The sequence below is a fragment of the Giraffa tippelskirchi genome, chromosome 5 (genome assembly GCF_054371585.1).
Source record: "Giraffa tippelskirchi isolate mGirTip1 chromosome 5, T2T-mGirTip1v1.2.pri, whole genome shotgun sequence".
In the NCBI taxonomy this organism is placed as follows: Eukaryota; Metazoa; Chordata; class Mammalia; order Artiodactyla; family Giraffidae; genus Giraffa; species Giraffa tippelskirchi.
Genome location: NC_137279.1, coordinates 15,447,676 through 15,466,929, shown reverse-complemented (window position 1 = coordinate 15,466,929; position 19,254 = coordinate 15,447,676). Strand labels below are relative to the sequence as shown.

General features: G+C 43.5%; 1 protein-coding gene across 19 annotated transcripts in view; it reads left to right on the top strand.

Moving 5' to 3' along the window:
* Nucleotides 1–19,254, top strand: part of RGL1 (ral guanine nucleotide dissociation stimulator like 1) — a 276,237-nt gene that overhangs the window by 248,547 nt on the left and 8,436 nt on the right. For 18 of the 19 annotated variants that reach the window (XM_081492484.1, XM_081492488.1, XM_081492471.1 and 15 more), the window contains 6 exons: nt 1,336–1,422; nt 3,154–3,186; nt 5,429–5,550; nt 8,649–8,738; nt 13,318–13,504; nt 17,291–17,545. In XM_081492484.1, coding sequence (XP_081348610.1) covers nt 1,336–1,422; nt 3,154–3,186; nt 5,429–5,550; nt 8,649–8,738; nt 13,318–13,504; nt 17,291–17,545 — 774 coding nt within the window. The remainder of the gene's footprint in view (nt 1–1,335; nt 1,423–3,153; nt 3,187–5,428; nt 5,551–8,648; nt 8,739–13,317; nt 13,505–17,290; nt 17,546–19,254) is intronic. The other variant, XM_081492486.1, reaches the window with a different exon arrangement.

The window sequence follows — 19,254 nt, the reverse complement described above, 5'->3', positions numbered from 1 at the left end:
CTGTTTAGCACATGGTACTGTGTATATGTCAATGCTACTTTCTCAATTTGTCCCACCCTCTTCTTCCTTGCTGTGTCCACAACTCTGTTCTCTACATCTGAGTCTCTCTTCCTGCCCTGCAAGTAGGTTCATCAGTACCATTTTTCTAGATTTCATACGTATTGTTAATATATGATACTTGTTTTTCTCCTTCTGACTTACTTCACTCATATGACAGACTCTAGGTTCATCCACATCACCACAAATTTAAATAAACTTTTAATTTTAGAACTTAGAAGTTCCAGATGATACATAGAGTTTCTCTGAACCCCTCACCCTTCCACGACCACCCCAGTTAACATCTGTAACCATGGCACACCTGTCAATAGTAGGATATCGACATGGGCATCCTGCTGCTACCTGAAAGCCAGACTTGACTTGGATTTCACCAGTTTCCCACCGGCATCATCTTTCTGTCCCAGGATCTAACCCAGGGCGCCCCACTGCATTTAGTTGTCACCCTAGTCCCCTCTGCTCTGTGACAGTTTCTGAGTCTTTTTCGTTTGTCATTACCTAACAGTCTTTAAGAAGACTGTTCTAGTGTCCTTAGACTGTCCTGCAGCCAGGGGTGTCTGTTGTTTTCCTAGTGATTAGACTGAGGTTAAGGGTCTGGAGAGGAGTATCACAGATGTGAAGTGTCTTCTCATCCTATCAAGGAATAAATGGCATCAGTGTGACATTGATGTCACTGGTGATTTTAGCCTTCATCACCTGGTTAAGGTAGAGTTTGACAAGTTTTCTAGTTTAAAGATACTGTTTTCCCCTTTCCCTCCTGTTTTCTTCAGAACCAAGTCACCAAGCCACTTTGTAGTGATGCCCCAGCCTCCTGCGGGCACACTCCCCCAGTGGGCTGCGGCCACTCCTCTGCTTGGTGAGGCCGTCCTTCCCAGGCCATTCTGAACCACCGGGGGTGTCTGCACACTTTGAAAGAGGACAGAGGTCCCCCTGACCTTGTGTCGGCGATGTGCGAAACTCAACCCACCTGAACCATCTCCTGCCTTTGAGGCTTGGTTTTCATGACTTTGAAAGTTACCTTGGTGATGGAGTTCCTGATCTATTCATAAAGGAGTTTTAAATTTTTCATTCACAGAGGTTAGCACTAGTGGCCTTAAGAGAGGCCTTGAATGGTCCTTAATTACTCTCCAAATGCTGTCGAGGCTCATTGGCCATTCAGAGATTGCTACCTCCATCTGCAAATGGGCACCCTGCAGATTGTAGCAGACACAGGGCTGTTTGGTCTGATGTGGACCAGAATTTCAGTAACACAGAGACGGTTTTGTTGTGCTTGCTCTTCAGGGTGTGATGCAGGGGACTGTGCCCTACCTGGGCACCTTCCTGACCGACCTCACCATGCTCGACACCGCCCTCCAGGACTACATTGAGGTGAGTGCCGGGCCGGTGGTGCAGGAGCATCTGCAGCCTTCTCATTGGTTGCCCAAGAGAGAAATACACTTTCGTTCACCTCAAGTGGGGCTTCCCAGCTGGAGCAGGGGTTGAAGAATCCGCCTGCAGTGCAGGAGATGTGGGTTCAATCCTTGGGTCAGGAAGATGCCCTGGAGAAGAGAATGGCAACCCAATCCAATATTCTTGCTGGGAAAACCCCATGGACAGAAGAGCCTGGCAGGCTATGGTCCATGGGGTAGCAAAGAGTCAGACATGACTGAGTGACTGAGTGTATGCCCATACACACACACACACGCGCGCGCGCGCGCGCACACACACACACATCAACTGAGGACTCTTCATGAACATGGCATTGTGCTAGATGCCATGAGTTATACAGAGCTGAGTGACTCCAGCAGTGCTTCACAGTCTCGTGGAAGGTGTATTTCAAAGCAGGCAGTGATGGATGGAAATAGTAGGAACTCAAACAGAAATGAAGTGGGAGAAGAGGGGAAGCCTCGATTGATTCCTTAGGCACAGGGGTCATGTCTTGGCATTATGAAGGAGTGGCTTGGAGCATTGTCAGTGTTTTATCAAAAGGGAAGTCACTTCTATGTAACATTATTATCAAAGTTAACTTTCAATTCTCCAGCCCCACCAGCTTCTAGTCTCAGTGGGCTGAATTTAACTTCTCGATCATCGGTCACTCCAATGATTTTTAAAGTTAAAAGTCAAATCCTGCCCAGGGTTGGGTAGGACTTTGGCAGGTGGAGCTGAGGGAATAATATGCCCTCACGTTCTACCTGCTGGGATAGGAAGTCAGTCAAATTCATGGGTTTTTAAGTATCCTTTTTTGTTTCATATTACCTTGCCTCTCTCTCTTTTTCTCAAAATGGGAAATGAAGTGAAGCCTAGAAAAACCAGCTGCTTGTTAGTAACAGGAATAGAATATTACATGGAGAAGAGATTTGATATTTGAAATGAAACTTAAGGATTTCTCATGTATTTCTTTATCTCATATTCCTGGTTATCACATGCAGTCAGCCGGCGTTTTACTCTGTCATAGTTAGGAGTAGCAGTTATCTTGCAAATTCCCACCTCCAAGTTCATTATAAATGTTTGTGGGCATTCTCACTCAGAGAGCAGTGCTCCATATCTATTCACGTCCTCTGCCTCAGCTTATCTCAGGAAACACTATCAGGGTTGGGGAATTTGGGGGGAGTGACCAATACTTACATAATTACATTCAGCCTATGAGAATAGAAGCTGGGGCTGGAGAATTGAAACTTAACTTTGGTGATGAGGTTACGTAGAAGTGACTTCCCTTTTGATAAAACATTGACACTTTGGTTTCCAGTATGAGTCAATGACCATCTGTTTTTGTTGCTTTTGGTCAAGAAAAAAAAAAAGCATAATGGAACATTTACCCAAGCTTTTGTCTTTACTGGCTCTGCAAGTATATTTGGATTCTGTGTTGTAAGTCCTTTGTCACTGTTTTAGTTGGTTTCAGGCATTGTAAGAGAAGGCTGTCCGCCTATCTTGTCCTATGATAAAGGAATGTTTTTCTTTAAGCAAATGATGCTTCTCTTCTTCCAAAGTCGCCATAATTACTGTCATGAATAATTGTGACTTTATTATCCCTTTGATCTATTTTAACAAAAACCTAGAACAAATAGGGCTATGTTTCAAAGTAGTTTGGTTTGTCATTCTTTTCAAAAAAATTTCTTTCAGGGTGGACTGATAAACTTTGAGAAGAGGAGAAGGGTAAGTAGGAGTCTTGGCTGTGGCTTTCCATTTTACTTCATCTGGGCATGAACAAAAAATAAGTGGAGAGGAGACAAGTTTTTTGTTGAGGCAGAAAAAAAAACCCTTACTGAAAATTCATCATATATCATTGTACTTGGCATGCTCTTATGCATTACTGCCCAAGAGCCCTTGTGAGGTAGATTTTATCATTCTCAGTTCAAGGGTGAGGAAACCAGGACTCCGATGAAGTAACTTGACCAGAGTCACCTGGTGGCACAGCGACGATTCAAATCTTGTCCTGTTTCTCCTGAGCCCACATTTCTTCCTTTACCCCCTCATCATCATCTTCTTTACAGTCAGCCTCAGCAATAACAGGTTTATACCATTAAGAAGAAAGTGTTTCATGAGAGTATATGATATAGAAGGGTTACTAAAGATGGTTAACTCTGGTAGGCCTATTAGAGAAAGGAAATGGTCTTCATTGTTACATGTGGATAATTATTCTTTTCCTTTCCTATCAGCATAGGAAGGGGCGTTCAGCATCAATTTGAATTTTTCTGTGGAAAGTAGAATAGTTCTGTACAAAGAGAGATAAAACAGAGCTTTGAAAATTTGCTATGGTTCTAGTGTTAAAATGGTATATTTAAACAATCCCAAGGAAAATGAGTGAGCAAAATAATAACATTACCCCATGGAATGCTCATTGGTCTTTAGTTACTCATTCATTCTTTCATCCCACAAGTGTTTCTTACAAGACCTAACACTGGGTGGGAAAGTGGGATAGGTTTAGGGATTGCATCAGAAAAAGCCCAGAGCTCCCTGCTCTCATGAAGTTACAGTAAAGGAGGTAGGTAGGCAAACAGGCAGTTATCATGCAACCTGATAAGGGCTTATGAGCAGAAGTAGTGGGTATTAGAGGAGCATATAAGAGGGGCATTTATCCCCAACTTGGCATCAGAGAAACTTCCAGGGGTCAGAGAAACTTCCAGGAGGAAATGACATTGCAGTTAAAACCAAAGTTTCAGGAGCTAAGCAGGCTGAACTCATAAGTAATAAGAGACAAACACCACCTGAGACAAACGTAAGTCTTCTGTCCCTGGTAGCATATGACGATGAATGCTCCTTGCGGATGCTGAGGCCAAGGTGGGGGTCACTGCGTGGGAAGTTGACACCTATGGAATCTGCCAGTTGTTGAACTGCTTCTGTCTTGTAACCATCAAAACCAATTCAGTTACTGCCTCCACAATTACCCGTCTTTGTCCTTTCACTTCAGAGTAACCCTGGAGGGGAATCTCTTTCATTTTAATACTAGCATGTTAAACTTTTGAAAAGTTTGAGTATAAAACCTAAAACTAAAGCTTGTACTCCTTGTTGACTTAAAAAAAGTCTTTATTGAAACATCGAAAGAAGGATAAATAATTTTGGACATAACTGTACACTTGCTTCTCTTATGAGCTTTAAAGACTGAGTTAAATGATTTACTAGAGTAGTAAAACCCCAAAGATTCAGGAAATCTAAACATTCGAGTTTATGAGGCTCTGGACTATTTAGATATTCAACCCTACCAAAACTTACTTATCAAGGGCATAAGGGTTGAAGAAGATGGGAATGAAAAACTTGGGAGCTTCTTGACTCAGAGTAATTTTTTTCTTTTATATTTTAGAAAATAGAATTTTTAAATACATTTTAGAAGGATTCAGCCTAAAGAAAATAAGTTTTCTGTTCCAAGAATGGAAATGGAAAAGAGAAATAGGAAGTCACTATGACTTCAGGTCATACCTAGTATGGGTCGCCTTGGCAACTTGTTTTGTTCATGTAAAAGGCTTTTTCAAAAAGAAGGGGTACAAAGCATAGACAAAAGCCAGTGAGTCAGAATTCAAATGTGTGAGTTACTCAGCTGTTTTATTTCTAAGGCAGGCAGTTCTTTATAAGCTTCCTTGATGATGATTTTGTCCATTGTTTATCCTATTGCAGTGTATTTTCATGTAGAGAAGATGTATATTTCGTTGGCCTTTTAATTCACTCTTTGGCACTCTGAGGGATTCCCTGGTGGCTCAGATGGTAAAGAGTCTGCCTGAAATGTGGGAGACCTGGGTTTGATCCCTGGGTCGGGAAGATCCCCTGGAGAAGGAAATGGCAACCCACTCCAGTATTCTTGCCTGGAAAATCCCATGGACGGAGAAGAATGGTGGGCTACAGTCCATAGGATCACAAAGAGTCAGATACGACAGAGCTACTTCACTTTTACTTTCTGTTTTAGGAATTTGAAGTGATTGCCCAGATCAAGCTCTTACAGTCTGCCTGCAACAGCTATTGCATGAGCCCAGACCCGAAGTTCATCCAGTGGTTCCAGAAGCAGCAGCTCCTAACAGAGGAGGAGAGGTAGGCAGACACATTGTCCATTGGGCTGGAGCTGCAGTGTTGGTCAGAGGAATACGGCATCTGGTTGCTCACTTGCCATTTATTCAACAGCTCTTTAGCAAGCAGCAACAAAGTTTTCAAAGGATAATGGTGTAGCAGAAAAAACTGAACTGCCAGCATCAGAAAATGTGCTTTCAGATTCTTGCGCTGTACCATTCATTTATCTTTGTCACCTTGAACAAGTCACTTATTCTTCCTGATCTTCAGGATGCTTATCTGTAAGATGTCTGTTTGAGAGGATTGAATGTAATCTTTGAGACAGCATCATTGCCATCACTATTGGTCACTGTTGGTAATTGGTACCAGCTTCGAGGGAGTGTTCAAGGGGGCAGGAGAAACAGACTCATGGAGAATTGAAATAACTACAATGGGTAATCAAAGTGCTGCAGGACCCACAGGCAGGAATAGTTCACTTGGCCAAGGATGGGGGAAATGGGGAAGCGCTCATAATGGCATTAACATCTGGGCTAGGCTGTGGAGGAAAGAAAAGATTTCTCCAGGAGAACTGGAGAAGAACCTTCCAAACAGAAGAATGTGAGCAAAGGTCGGGTGGCCTGACAAGCTTGACATTTGGAAGAATGGTTAGAACACTGGTGTGTCTGGTTCATGAGTGGACGGGTTTCAAAACAGAGGTTGATGAGCTTGGAGAGTACACTAACTGCAGTGCCTTGAATGTTGGCCCATCAAAGGTGTGTAGCTTTACCCTCTAGTTCAGAGGATTAGAGTTCACAGGCTTTATCCAGCCTACCAGCTGTTTTCACATACTTACATGGTTGAAAAAGAAGCAACAGAAGAGGACTATTGTGTCATCGGATACTTATTTGAAATTGAAATTTTAGTATCCATTGATAAAGTTGTTAAGGGCTTCCCGGGTGGCTAAGTGGTAAAGAATCCTTCTGCCAATGCAGGAGACACAGGAGACGTGGGTTCGATCCCCTGGTTGTGAAGATCTCCTGGAGGAGAAAATGGCAACCCACTCTCATATTCTTGCCAGGAAAATCCCATGGACTGAGGGGCCTGGTGGGCTACAATCCATGGGGTCACAAAAGAGTCGGACACAACTGAGTGAGCACACACACACACAATAAAGTTGTACTGGAACACAGCCCATTCATTTCCCTCTTATTTATGGTTGCTTTCCTGCTTTCAAGGCAGAGTTGAATAGTTGCAACAGTGACCACATGGCCTGCAAAGCCTAAAATACTTAATATCTCGTCTTGTACAGAAAACATTTTCTGACCCCTGCTGTAGAACAGGGGATTTCCTTGAAAGTCTTCATCAGGGAAAGTGAAGTTGACAGCAAAACAAGTATTTTGCCAATGAGGAAATTGAGGTTTAGAGAAGGGCTGTAATTTGCCAGTGCTAGACTTTAGATTCAAACCCAGGTCTTCCTGACTTTACACCCTAAGCTCTGAAGGTGGTTGCACAGTGTTATGTAGATCCTGTAACCTCCATAAGCCTGCTTCCTCATTTGAAATGCAGATGTTTTCTGAGGTCCTTGGTAATGGGAATGGATTGGTCCTGTTACATTAAAACCTTTGATTAAAAGAAAAAAAAAGCTTTTTGATTGAGAGTACTCATCAGTTAATGAAGGTTCTGTCTTTGCTATGTATTGAATAGAAAACAAAAAAGTTATTGCCTCTTTCTACGTTTTCTGGTCTGATGATCAGTATATATGAACTTCCTCTCTGTGCATCATATTCACGTATGGAACATACACACCATGGCCAGTGATTTGAATCAGAAAGTTCAGGGTCAGAATAGCAGCTGTGGAATTGACTTTTTAATGATTAAAGGAATCTGGTTTAACATATCCTATTTTTTTCCTTGTAATTTATAAAAGCCCTATGTCTTTAGTTATTATTTGAATACTTCTGCTTGACCAATTACCTGGATACATCTTTAGGTTTAAAAAAGTACACAATATTAGCAACTTATCAAGCTAATATTTATCACTTACCTTCTTCACCTGAACTTCCCAGGTGGCATTAGTGGTAAAGAACCCACCTGCCAGTGCAGAAGACATAAGAGGATGCGGGTTTGATCCCCTGGAAGAGGGCATGGCAACCCACTCCAGTATTCTTCCATGTAGAATTCCATGGACAGAGGAGCCTGGTAGGCTATGGTCCATAGGGTTGCAAGAGTTGGACATGACTGAAGCGATTTAGCACGCACGCACATTTCTTCACCTATCCAGAACCAAATACATCTCCTAACTAGAGCTATAAGCTTTCATAAGAGACATTTCAAGGCAGACATACATTCTTCTTGTGCTTATGGAAGTTATATCTGCCTGGCATATAGATGTCTGAATCTGAAGCATTTTTAATTTGGGATGTTTTGGCAATTAGAAATGATATTTATATATTTTTATCAATAATATTACTACCTATGTCTATTTATTGAAGATTAGATCATTTACAAATGTCTCTTTCATTTCCTATAGATAAACAGTAAGTTGAGTATATACATGCACATACACACATGCGTGGGCAGACACACACACACACACACACACACACACACACACACACACACACACACACACACACACACACACACACACACACACACACACACACACACACACACACACACACACACACACACACACACACACACACACACACACACACACACACACACACACACACACACACACACACACACACACACACACACAAAGTAATGGGAGGGAGCTGGTAGAGAAGAAATGATTCTTTCCCTGGCCCAACCGTAGGCTGAGAACAATCAGGAAAATAAAAGGAGTCAGCTTTTGACGCAGCCAGAACCAGCAAATCCATGTGTTTTGAGTCGTGCAGAACTAAACAGCTTCGACCTGTACACCAGTGGGGGTTTGAGGGGAGGAGGCACAGATGTCAATTTGTAAAATCTGGTTGTTAAGTCAGTACCCTCTGACCTTTGTGATAGAACAACATAGTCCGTATCTTGAGTTTGAATAGTCGGAGCCTTCCTCTCAGAGGAAGCCAGTGAATCGTGTGGATTTAAATCTGTTCACTTCCCAAGCTCTGTCCTCACAGGCTCCCCTCTCTCCCCAGCTACGCTGTCTCCTGTGAGATTGAAGCGGCTGCCGACACCAGCGCCACCTCGCCCAAGCCTCGGAAGAGCATGGTGAAGAGGCTCAGCCTGTGAGTACCACCCTGGGGTCCTGGGGCCCACGGGGGTCCCATCAGAGTGGGAGAGGGGGAGGGTATTCAACAAAGTTCCCCTGAGCCCATTCACTTACTTGTTAAATCGTTACTCTGTCGGTCATGACTTCAGTACGTTTCCTAAATCCATTCTTCCCCACTGTTCTCTCTGGCCTGAACCACCATCATCCCCTCCTTGGACCACACTCCAGGAAGATCCTTACTGACTTCTGGCCCCACCCTTGCTCCAACAGTTCTCTTTTCCACCCAGTAGTCTGGTAGTATGTTTAAATGTACCCCAGATTGTATCACTTCCTTGCTTTAAAACGTCTACTGGTCTTGTTTTAAGGTAGCACCCGAATTCCTTATCCTGTTTCACTAGGCCCAGCGTGATCTTCCCCAATCTTCTTGCCACCTTTCTCTGCCTGGAGTCCCCCCTTGTTCGCCACGATCCAGCCTCGCCCATCCCCCAGCCCTCCTTTAACCGCCCCAGGCTCTGTGCACACTAGACGCACCAGGTGTTTGCACTAGATGTTCCCGTGACCTGGCACGCGTTCTCTCCAGGACTCGCTCCTTCAGATGCTGGCACAAGCATTACCTCCTTAGAGAGCATCTCTTCTAATGTTGCCATCTATCCTGATCGCTCCCAGCCATGCCCGTTGTCTCCTGCACTAGAATGTAAGCCACCTGAGAGCAGGAAGCTTACCCATCATATTCACGGCTGTTTGTCCAGCTCAGGGCTGGGCGTAGCTAACCTCATAACACCTGTCTCCCTCTCAGTACAATCCAAAGTCTTCACAATGGCCCTCAAGCCCCTTCAGGACCTGAAGAATCACCCCCACCCTGTCCACTTGTCTCACCCCTGTCTCTCCTCACCTGTCCCTTCACTGTGCGCTGCAGCCCCCCCCCCGCCCCCCGAGGCCGCCCTGCGCACACTAAGGACACCCAGTTTTATTTGCTGTTTCTTCTGCTTAGAACACTGTTCCCTAGATGGCCAAATGGTTCAGTCCCTCACTTACTCCAAATCTTTGCTGAAATGAGTCTTCCCTGACCACCTTATATAAAACTATAGCCTGTCCATGTTACCTGCCCTTGGCACCCTCTCTCACCCTCACCCACTTTAAATTTCTCTACTGCATTTACCTCCAGTTGACATGCCATATTTGGGATGTATCTGATTTTTAAATAGAAGGCAAACTCTATGATGGCAGACATTTAAGTCTGTTTTTGGTTCATTGTTAACCCCGGAAATTAGACTGGTGCCCAACACATAGTAGGTGAACAATTAATATTTATTGAATGAAGAGTTTGAGTCACGTGCCAGCACCGTTCTGAGAACAATACATGTATTTCTCATCCGATCCATAAAATAACCTGCTAGGTTCTACTATTATGCCAATTTTTTTTTGGCTGCGCCACAAGGCATGTAGAACTTTAGTTCCCCAACCAGGAATCGAACCTGGACCCCCTGCATTGGAAGCATGGCATCTTAACAACTGGACTTCCAGGGAAGTCCTGATAACCAGTTTTATAAGCCAGGAAAGTAAGGCACAGACAGGGTGAATAGTATGCTAGTTATGGTCGGATCTGGGCTCAAATCCAAGATTTGGCTCTAGAGCCAGGGTTATAACCCTTTTACTATCTGCCTCGTGGAGAAATACTTTCTGGAGGAAGAGGAGAAGGAAATAGAAAGTAAGAAGTGGAGGAGGGGGGAAGATGTGCGGGGGAAGGAAGAAAAGGAGGAGAGAGAGTGAGGGGAAAGGAAGGGAAGGAAGAGAGATGTCAGTGTAATTAGACCCTGTACTTTGAATGTGGCAGTTTTTATGGAAGAATCTTAAGAGAACCTAGTCTCTGTCTTGAAGTTTATCTCATAGACATTAAACTCTGAAAGACACTAGACTAATGAGTCTAATGACGGCTAGAGAGCCTAGTTCAAAGAAACAAGGATTATCATTTGATTAACAAATTTGTTCTTCCCCTCTGAAGATGTATACCTGTGTCTGATCCTTTGACTGACACAATCTGCGTTGGCCAAGAGTTTCACTCTTCCCCCCCACAAAGCCTCAGTAGTGCTTGGAGGTCCAAGAAAGGAAGCAACATGGAAAATGGGGCAGGAGGCGCTGGGATGGAGTTGAGATGGAGCAAAGACATGCTTTTTAGGTCTTGGAATTTAAGCTTCTAATTCCTTAAATTATTTAATAAAAAAATCAAGCCTATCCTCATTGTTTCTACTCTTGTTATTTTACATAGAATATGTAGTGTCCAACTCTTTGTGGCCGCATGGACTATAGCCCAACAGGCTCCTCTGTCCATGGGATTTCCCAGGCAAGAAGACTGGAGTGGGTAGCCGTTCTCTTCTCCAGGGGACGTTCCCGATATAGTGAAAGTGAAAGTGAAGTCGCTCAGTCGTGTCCGACTCTTAGCGACCCCATGGACTGAAGCCTACCAGGCTCCCCCGTCCCTGGGATTCTCCAGGCAAGAACACTGGAGTGGGTTGCCATTTCCCGATATAGTCAGTGCTTATTTGGGTTTGGGCCCATTTGCTAGTTTCTTTACATGCCATTCCTTCTTGCATCTTATGCCTTCATTCCTATTGTTTATTAATGGTAAATAGTCATTGTCTGAAAAAGTTTTTGTTTTTCCCTCACTCTTGGAGTCATACGGTATAGAATTTCAAGGATGATAGTTATTTTCATGCAGCACTTCAAAGCTATTATTCCATATCTTCTGACCTCTGTTGTTGCTTTTGAGATGTCTGGTGTGTGTTTAATTTTTGTTTTTGTGTATTATGCCCCCTGCCCTGTTGCTTTTAAGAATTTCTTTTGTCTTTAACACACCACTGTGCAGGTTAAGTGAGGATTTCATCTTATTTATCCTATTCAAGGTGTTCTTCCTGTATCTGAGGATTCATGTGGTCCATAGTTCTAGGATCTCTTCAGACATGGTGTCTTTTCCATTCCCTCATTTGTCTTCTTCTGGGACTCTCCTTACATACATTGCAGGCATTTCTTCCATTCTCTGTGTCTTTTAACCTCTTTTGTTATTCATGTCTTTATATTTTGATCTCTAAGGATTTTCTTCAGACCTCTCATCTGGTTGACAGTTTTTCTCTTCAGTGTTTGTTGAATCCTTCCACCGAGTTTTTAGGTTAAATCACTACCTTTTTGTCAGAGTGCCTTGCTCTTAACCGCTGTTTCAGTTTCTTCTCATATGTTTTTAATGTTTTTCAACATATTTGTTTTATAGCTTGGCTTGTGGTAAACACTCAAAATGTTGAATGAATGAATGAGTAAATTATTAGTTTGTTTCTGACAGTTTTTGTAATCTGAAGTTCTCAGGAGTCTAGACTTGCTGTTCTGGGACTTCCCTGGTGGTCCTGTGGTTAAGACTTCACCTTCCAACGCATGGGGGTGTGGGGTTTGATCCCTGGTCCGGGAGCTAGGATCCCACATGCCTCGAGGTCAAAAAAAAAAAAAGGTCATCTAGGCTTGCTGTTTGTTATGCTTCTCTCTTTGGATAGGTTATTTCCTTGTGTGTATATTGTGAGCTCTTCTTTATTAGGGAATTCTCTGCAACCTAAGTTGAAGATATATTCCTTCAGAAAGGTTTTTTTTTTTTATGCTAGTTTCTTCAGAAGGATCACTGGCTTGAGAGTTCCTAGTTCTTAGATGAGCTAAGTAGCAAATCTGAGTGAAGTGCTGGCTAAAATCACATGTGATTTAGAGGAGAGATTTTTCTTCTACCCAAGCTCAGGCCAACAGATAAATTTCCCTGCTGTCTTCCTATGTCAGTAGGAAGATTTTTTTTTAGCCCATCTTTTTACTAAGGTTATAGATAGCCCATTGCGGAACCTGGCTCTGTATAAAGGATACCAGTGCTAACTCCCCACCTCACATGAACAGAAGCCCTCATTGTTGGACCTTGTGTACGTGTTAGAACCCATGTGCCAAGTTTGCCAAGGTTGGCACCTCCCACGCCCCGTCCAGAGCAGCTGCAGAGTTAGCTTGCATGTTCTGGTTTTCAGTTCCCTTTTCGTTTCTAGCCTGCAGGGATTTTCCTTACTGTCTTGTAAGCCCAACTTTGAAAAGAATTTGTAATGCTTCTCACCTAGTTGTTTAATGATGAAGGGGTTTAGGTTATTTTAGTCCACTGGATTGTTGGAGAAGAAATCTTCCGGCTTGGTTTCTTGTCCAGCACAGGGCCAGCCTTCTTCTTTAGCCTCTTGGAGTTCATTTTATGCTGGGAAGTGATAGGAGTGTGGCCATAGTACTTTGATCCTGCCAAAGTGGTCCAGGAACTCTCAAAAAATGGAGAACGATTGACCCAGGAAGACCTTAGATTAATAAGGTCCTTCCTCCAGCTAAGCAATGTGTGTCCTTTGAGGTTAGAAATAACCTATTGGGATAAGATGTTTACTGCAATCTCTTAGAAACTGGGTAGCAAATCTTTGCCTAAGATAATAATGACAGGGCACACAAAGCTGAGAAGACATCAAGGACTTATTAACACAAAAATACTTGCTTAATCATGGATTCCAGATTTTTAAGAGCCCAAACGCCTGGCATTATGTTTTCTGCAGACTGTTCCTGGGGTCGGACATTATCACCAGTAGCACTCCCACCAAAGAGCAGCCCAAGTCCACCGCCAGCGGGAGCTCTGGTGAGAGCATGGACTCTGTCAGTGTGTCATCCTGCGAGTCAAACCACTCAGAGGTGGAGGAAGGCTCCATCACTCCCATGGACACACCTGATGAGCCTCAAAAAAAGGTATGTCCTTAACCTTTTTCCATAATTCCTGATGAGGGCACCTGACCTAGCATTTGCCATATGAGGAATGTCTGTTTTCCAGTTGATCTTGCTAGAGGATTTTGCAAGTCATGTTTTGAACCAGGTGTTAAAAGCAGAGTCTAGTCCGGGGACTCATTCCTTACAGAAAGTGTCTAGAAGGGATAAGGCTGTTGGTTCCTTCATCGAGCCTTTGAAACATCATTCCACACCTACATCCAGAGGCAGCTGAAGGACTGTGACTTGTAACGTGAGCTACCCTTTATTTGGGAGATGGAGAATTGTCTTCGAAGAAGGGAAAAGTCAAGAGCCAAAGATGTGTCAGTTTCTTGGTGTCATACCTTGTCTCAGCCAGGCTTGTCCCATAGTGTGCTGCAGAGAAAACCACTCCAGACTCAGTGCCCTCAAGCAACAACTGTTCTCTGTCCTGCGTTTGCAGGTTGGTTGGTTTGGCCTGGGCTTGGTCATGATTTGGTCCAGGTCTTCTCTACCTGCCTCTTGTGGTTTTTGGAGTCACCCAGGGCCTGCTCTTAGCGTGCTAAATTGGATGAGCAAGAGGGCATTGCACGTACCTAACAAGCCTCCACATGGGCTCTATCTACCAATATTTATTTTCCAAAGCAAAGTTGTGTGGCCCAATCCCACATAAATAAATGAGGTGGGGAACTATATTCCACTTCCAGTGGGAGGAAGTGTGGAGTCACAGGGCATGGGTGCAGGGGAGGGTGAGGAATGGGTAACAAGGATACAGTCTGCCGTGTCCCCCAAAAGGGAGAGTGATGAGAGATGATAAAGGCATTCTCAGGGAGAGTCTTCATGTCCATGGCTGTAGAAATAAGTGAAAAGAAAACAAAAAGTCCACATGCATCTCCTATACATACCTGCTTCAGTCTGTTGAAGGAGCTTGGATGAGAGATGTCAACTTTGACGTGACTAGAACTTGCACCATTTGGGAGAGGATCTTGCCTGGCTAGACTTGCTGGGTAAGTGACTTCTGGCCCCTTAGCTTATGCTGAGCCCAGTGAGGTAGAGTGTTGGTCGCGGTCTCTTCATTTTGGTTAGATCTGCCATTCTGTAAGGGTGTGTGCTGGTTCACATTGGGTTATAAGCACCAGCAGCAAACTGGAAACCCTCTGATGACCTTGTCACAAAAGTAGTCAGTCCAGGAAGGGCTCGTTAGGGCTGAGATGACTCAGGTGCTGCCCCAGTGGGACTTCTCACCTTCCTGTTTTGAAATCTGGAGACACATCTTTAACGCTCCAAATAGTGAAGGAAAGCTCTGCAAACACCCACGGACTGGCTGTTCTCTCAGGCATGTCTCCCTAACCAGGGATGGAAGCATCCGTCATGACTTGACACTCAGCACTGAGTCTGTCAGAAATCTGGGGTGAAGTGTCATCACTCACCTTGTGACAGGTTCTTGGGCTTTGTAGGCCCCATTTCCGATGGACTTTGATGATGGACGTTGTGCAGCAGTGACAACTATTGCCCACACTGCTGTGGAGTTTCTCCCTGTGCAGGAAGGACATGGAATCACGTTTGCATCTGTTGGTGCCGTGGACGTACCCACAGGTCCAGGTCATCCCTTTGAAACTGTGCAGAAGCCCAGTGTGTGTCCTGTGCACACCCCTTGCCGTGTTCTTTTTGTCTCCTCCCTTACACGCTGGCTCTTTATAATTTCTTGCACAAGTCATGAGTTTTAATTCTTTGGCTGAACCTTTCTCAGAGTCACAGATTTCTCTAGGTTTAAAAATGAGTAATTGAATTGGGTGCCAAGTAATTGCTGGGCTGCAGAAGCCCAGGATGTTAACCCAGAAGCCTTCAGTTCTGCTCAGGGCTTGGCTGGCCCCAGAGACCTCCACCGCTCCTCCCCACACGGAGGTCCAGCAGCCCTCCACACCCTGCCTTTCCCTTTGGCTACACTGGGAGGTCGCTGTTTTGAGTAAAGTGTAATTTGTATTCCTTTGTCTTGGTTCCCCTGATCATGATTTCTAAACATTCGCTGCACATTTGCTCCACATTGCTTAGATTCCCAGGGAGAATTTGGGCTCATGAGGTGGTCTGTTTAATGGTGCTATAACCCAGGCATCTTCAAGGCTGTATCTTGAATATAAATATCTTTAAAATCATGAAAAAAAATCTAACAAAGGAAAAGAGATTTATGTGGAGGAAAGGGAAGGGGAAAAAACTGAACCAGTAATTGGAAAATGGACCCTCTTCGCTACTGTGGGGTACACCTGCAAGCAAAGTCAAGCTGTTAAAATTATTCACCACAAGTTAGTTCTCCAATTGAGCCACTAAGGTAATTCACTTGGGAAGCTAAGGAAAAAAAGTAAACCATATTATGATAGAGCTTCAGTTAGACTTCTGCATACCAGAGTTGTCACATCAGCTGACTGGTTCTAATTAAACTAATGATGCAGTTGAATTTAATGTACCGTTATGCAATAGGAAGAAGTTCATAGGAAATAAAATAGGGTAGACTTCATTTTACTTGGAGGCCAGATAATCAGAAAACTAAATTTCTGTACTTTGTTTCCATGGGAGGATAGGTGGGTATGAAAGAAATTAGTAAGTTTTCTATTTTTTAAATGACCTCCAGATTATTTTATTGGATTAATGTGGTATAATTTAGCTTAGTTCATTCTGAGAAATTATTTGTAATTTTCTATAATAAGAATTGATATTTTAAATGATTCAATTAGTGATTTTTTTTTTTTTTTGGAACGCCACCTAATGAGTTGGGGACATCGTCTTTCTTTGGTAATTGGTGTTGCAAGTATAAGAACTCTGTCATGAATCGGAAAAACACATTAACTCTAGTATATCATTCCTTAATTATTCTTGACATGCAACATGAAAATGTGTACAGTTGGTTCTAGAAACAAATGTGGTTAAGGGCAGGCTGTGTTCCCTTGGGCAAGTCACTCTGTTTCTCTGAATCAGTTTCTCTCATATTTATAATGCTCTGAATTTTGTTCTTGAGATAAGATACCCAAAAGCTCATCACAGACCTCACAGGGCTGAGCATCCCTGAGTCTCTGGTGTACTGTGTTCTTTCACCACCTTATCGTGGACTATAGACGGGGCCTTGGTTACGCCCTTGCTATGTGAACCTGGCCGTGGGAGCCAGGAAACTTGAGAGCACGTCCTGATGGTGCTGTCAACAGCTGTGGCCTCAGGTTCCTCAGCAGCAGAAAGAGAGTGGGGCCAGGCAACCTCCAGGGCTCTTTCCAGGGCTAATGTTCCATGCAGAGCTGGATAATCTGTGGTCCTTATCTTAGAAACGTCTAAAAATATAAGCCATTTCTCTCCTGCTCTGAAAGCCAGTGATGAAGTAGGATCACAATAGAGATTATCTCTGTGGGCAGGTCAAACATTCTTCTTGCTCAAGGCAGGAGGATTGGGCTTTCCTCCTGCCCTGTAATCTCCCGGCTTCTTTTGGGAGGCCACGTTGCCTCTAGTTTCTGGTATCTGCTGCCATCTGCTGGTTAACCTCCTTCAGAGCAGCTAAAAAGCTCAGGAAATGAGAGGACTGCCTTGCCTCCTAGGATGCAGAGTGATTCTGTCCTGGTTCTGAATCATTGACAGGCCTCTGCCATGGGAGTGCTTCCATCAGAGATGAGACGCATGTGTGCTGTGGACTGTTGTAGAGCAAATAGCAGAAGTTTATTAGTCTCGACACTGACCTCTGCTTTGCAGCTTAGCGTGCTGTTGGCCAAGCTTCTAACAGTTCAGTTTCCTTCTGGGGTGTGTTGACTCTTCCAGCTGTCCGAGTCCTCCTCCTCCTGTTCCTCCATCCACTCCATGGACACAGCTTCCTCAGGGATGTCGTCCTTGATGAACCCCCTCTCCTCCCCTCCGTCCTGCAACAACAACCCGAAAATCCACAAGCGCTCTGTCTCTGTGACATCCATTACCTCGACAGTGCTGCCCCCCATTTACAACCAGCAGAACGAAGACACCTGCATAATCCGCATCAGCATAGAGGACAACAATGGCAACATGTACAAGAGCATCATGGTAAGCACCCCAGAGTACTCACGTGCCATGTCAGCATACGCACGTGCATTCGTGCCAAATGAATATGTGCCACATGAATCAATGCCGGAGTCTCCCCAGGTATAGGCTAATAGCATGTTCTTTAAACTTTTTATTATATATTGAAGTATATAGCCAGTTAACAATGTTGTAATAGTTTCAGGTGCACAGCAAAGCGATTCAGTTATACATACACATGTATCTATTCTTTTTCAAATTCCTTTCCCATTTAGGTTGCTACAGAATATTGAGCAGAGTTCCATGTGCTGTACAGTAGGTCCTTGTTGGTTATCCATTTTAAATATAGCAGTGTGTACATGTCCCTCCAAAACTCCCTAACTATCCCTTTACCCCACCCTTCCCCACTGGTAACCATAAGTTCCTTCTCTAAGTCTGTGAGTCTGTTTCTATTTTGTAAATAAGATCGTTTGTATCATTTCTTTTTAGATGCTGCATATAAGGGATATCATATGATGTTTCTTTCTCTGTCTGATTTGCTTCACTCAGCATGACAATCTCTAGGCCCATTGATATTGCTACAAATGGCATTATTTCATTCTTTTTAATGGCTGAGTAATATTCCATTGTATATATGTACCACATCTTCCTTATCCATTCCTCTGTCGATGGACAGGTTGCTTTTACATCTTGGCTTATACAGACTATTAACATATTTATATAAAAATATGTGTATCAGCAGTGTATATAAGATACAATTTTTTATGTCTTAGAAGTTGCTAAGCTTTATTCATCCAGGTCGTTGTCACCTTCTTCAAAACTCTCAATTGGGGTGACTACATAAATGTATCCCAGGGAGGATGCCACTGCTGCACACTTCCTTTGAAGTCTTCCCAGGGACTTACGTATCTCCATGTCTAATTGAATTGCCATGCATCCTTAGCAATGTCCTTGGTGGTAGCAGTTTTCTCCTCCAGTCACTTGGAGTCACATACAGTATAAGTGGATGATCAAGCTGGACGTATAGTTTGTGTCAACAGGAACTATACTTACAAATAAGTGAGACTGGCCTTTTTGAGCTTCTTGTAAAAACTGTGTGTTTCTGAGCATAGTCCCAAAAATGTGTTTTAAATAATGGCAGTCTTTTTGGATCACAAACCATGCCTCTCCTGGTATTAACCTTGGATATGTAAGGTCTGGTGTGTTTATTAAAAGAGCAGACTCCTTATCTTAAAGGACATAATGTATTGAAAAGCAGACCCTCTCTACACCTGAAACTGATACAATACTATCATTCAAATAAAAAAAAGCAGACTCCCTGCAATAAAATCACACAGCGACTCTTGTATCTCTCCCCAGCTTCATCACTTGCCTTCTTTGAGGGCTCACTGATTCCTTACGAGCTCAGCTCTGAATATGACATAAGTGATCTGGAGGCACTGTCTTTGAACATCTAAAGAAAAGCTTTACTAAAGCATTCACTGAATCAGCAAAGTGTTTCATGACCATTAGTTGTGTACTAGTCACTGGACCAGGCTTTGGGAATAGGGAGACAAATGATACATTTCTGTCTTTGAGGAACTTATAATCAAAAAGGAGATTGTAAAGCATTTTTCTCAAAACATATTAAATATTCTAATAGAGATCCGATCAGATTTTCCCAGGGCCTACCGGCCACACGAAGGCATTTGTGTTAATCCTGCAGGCAATCGAGTCTTATCGAAAGCTTTTAT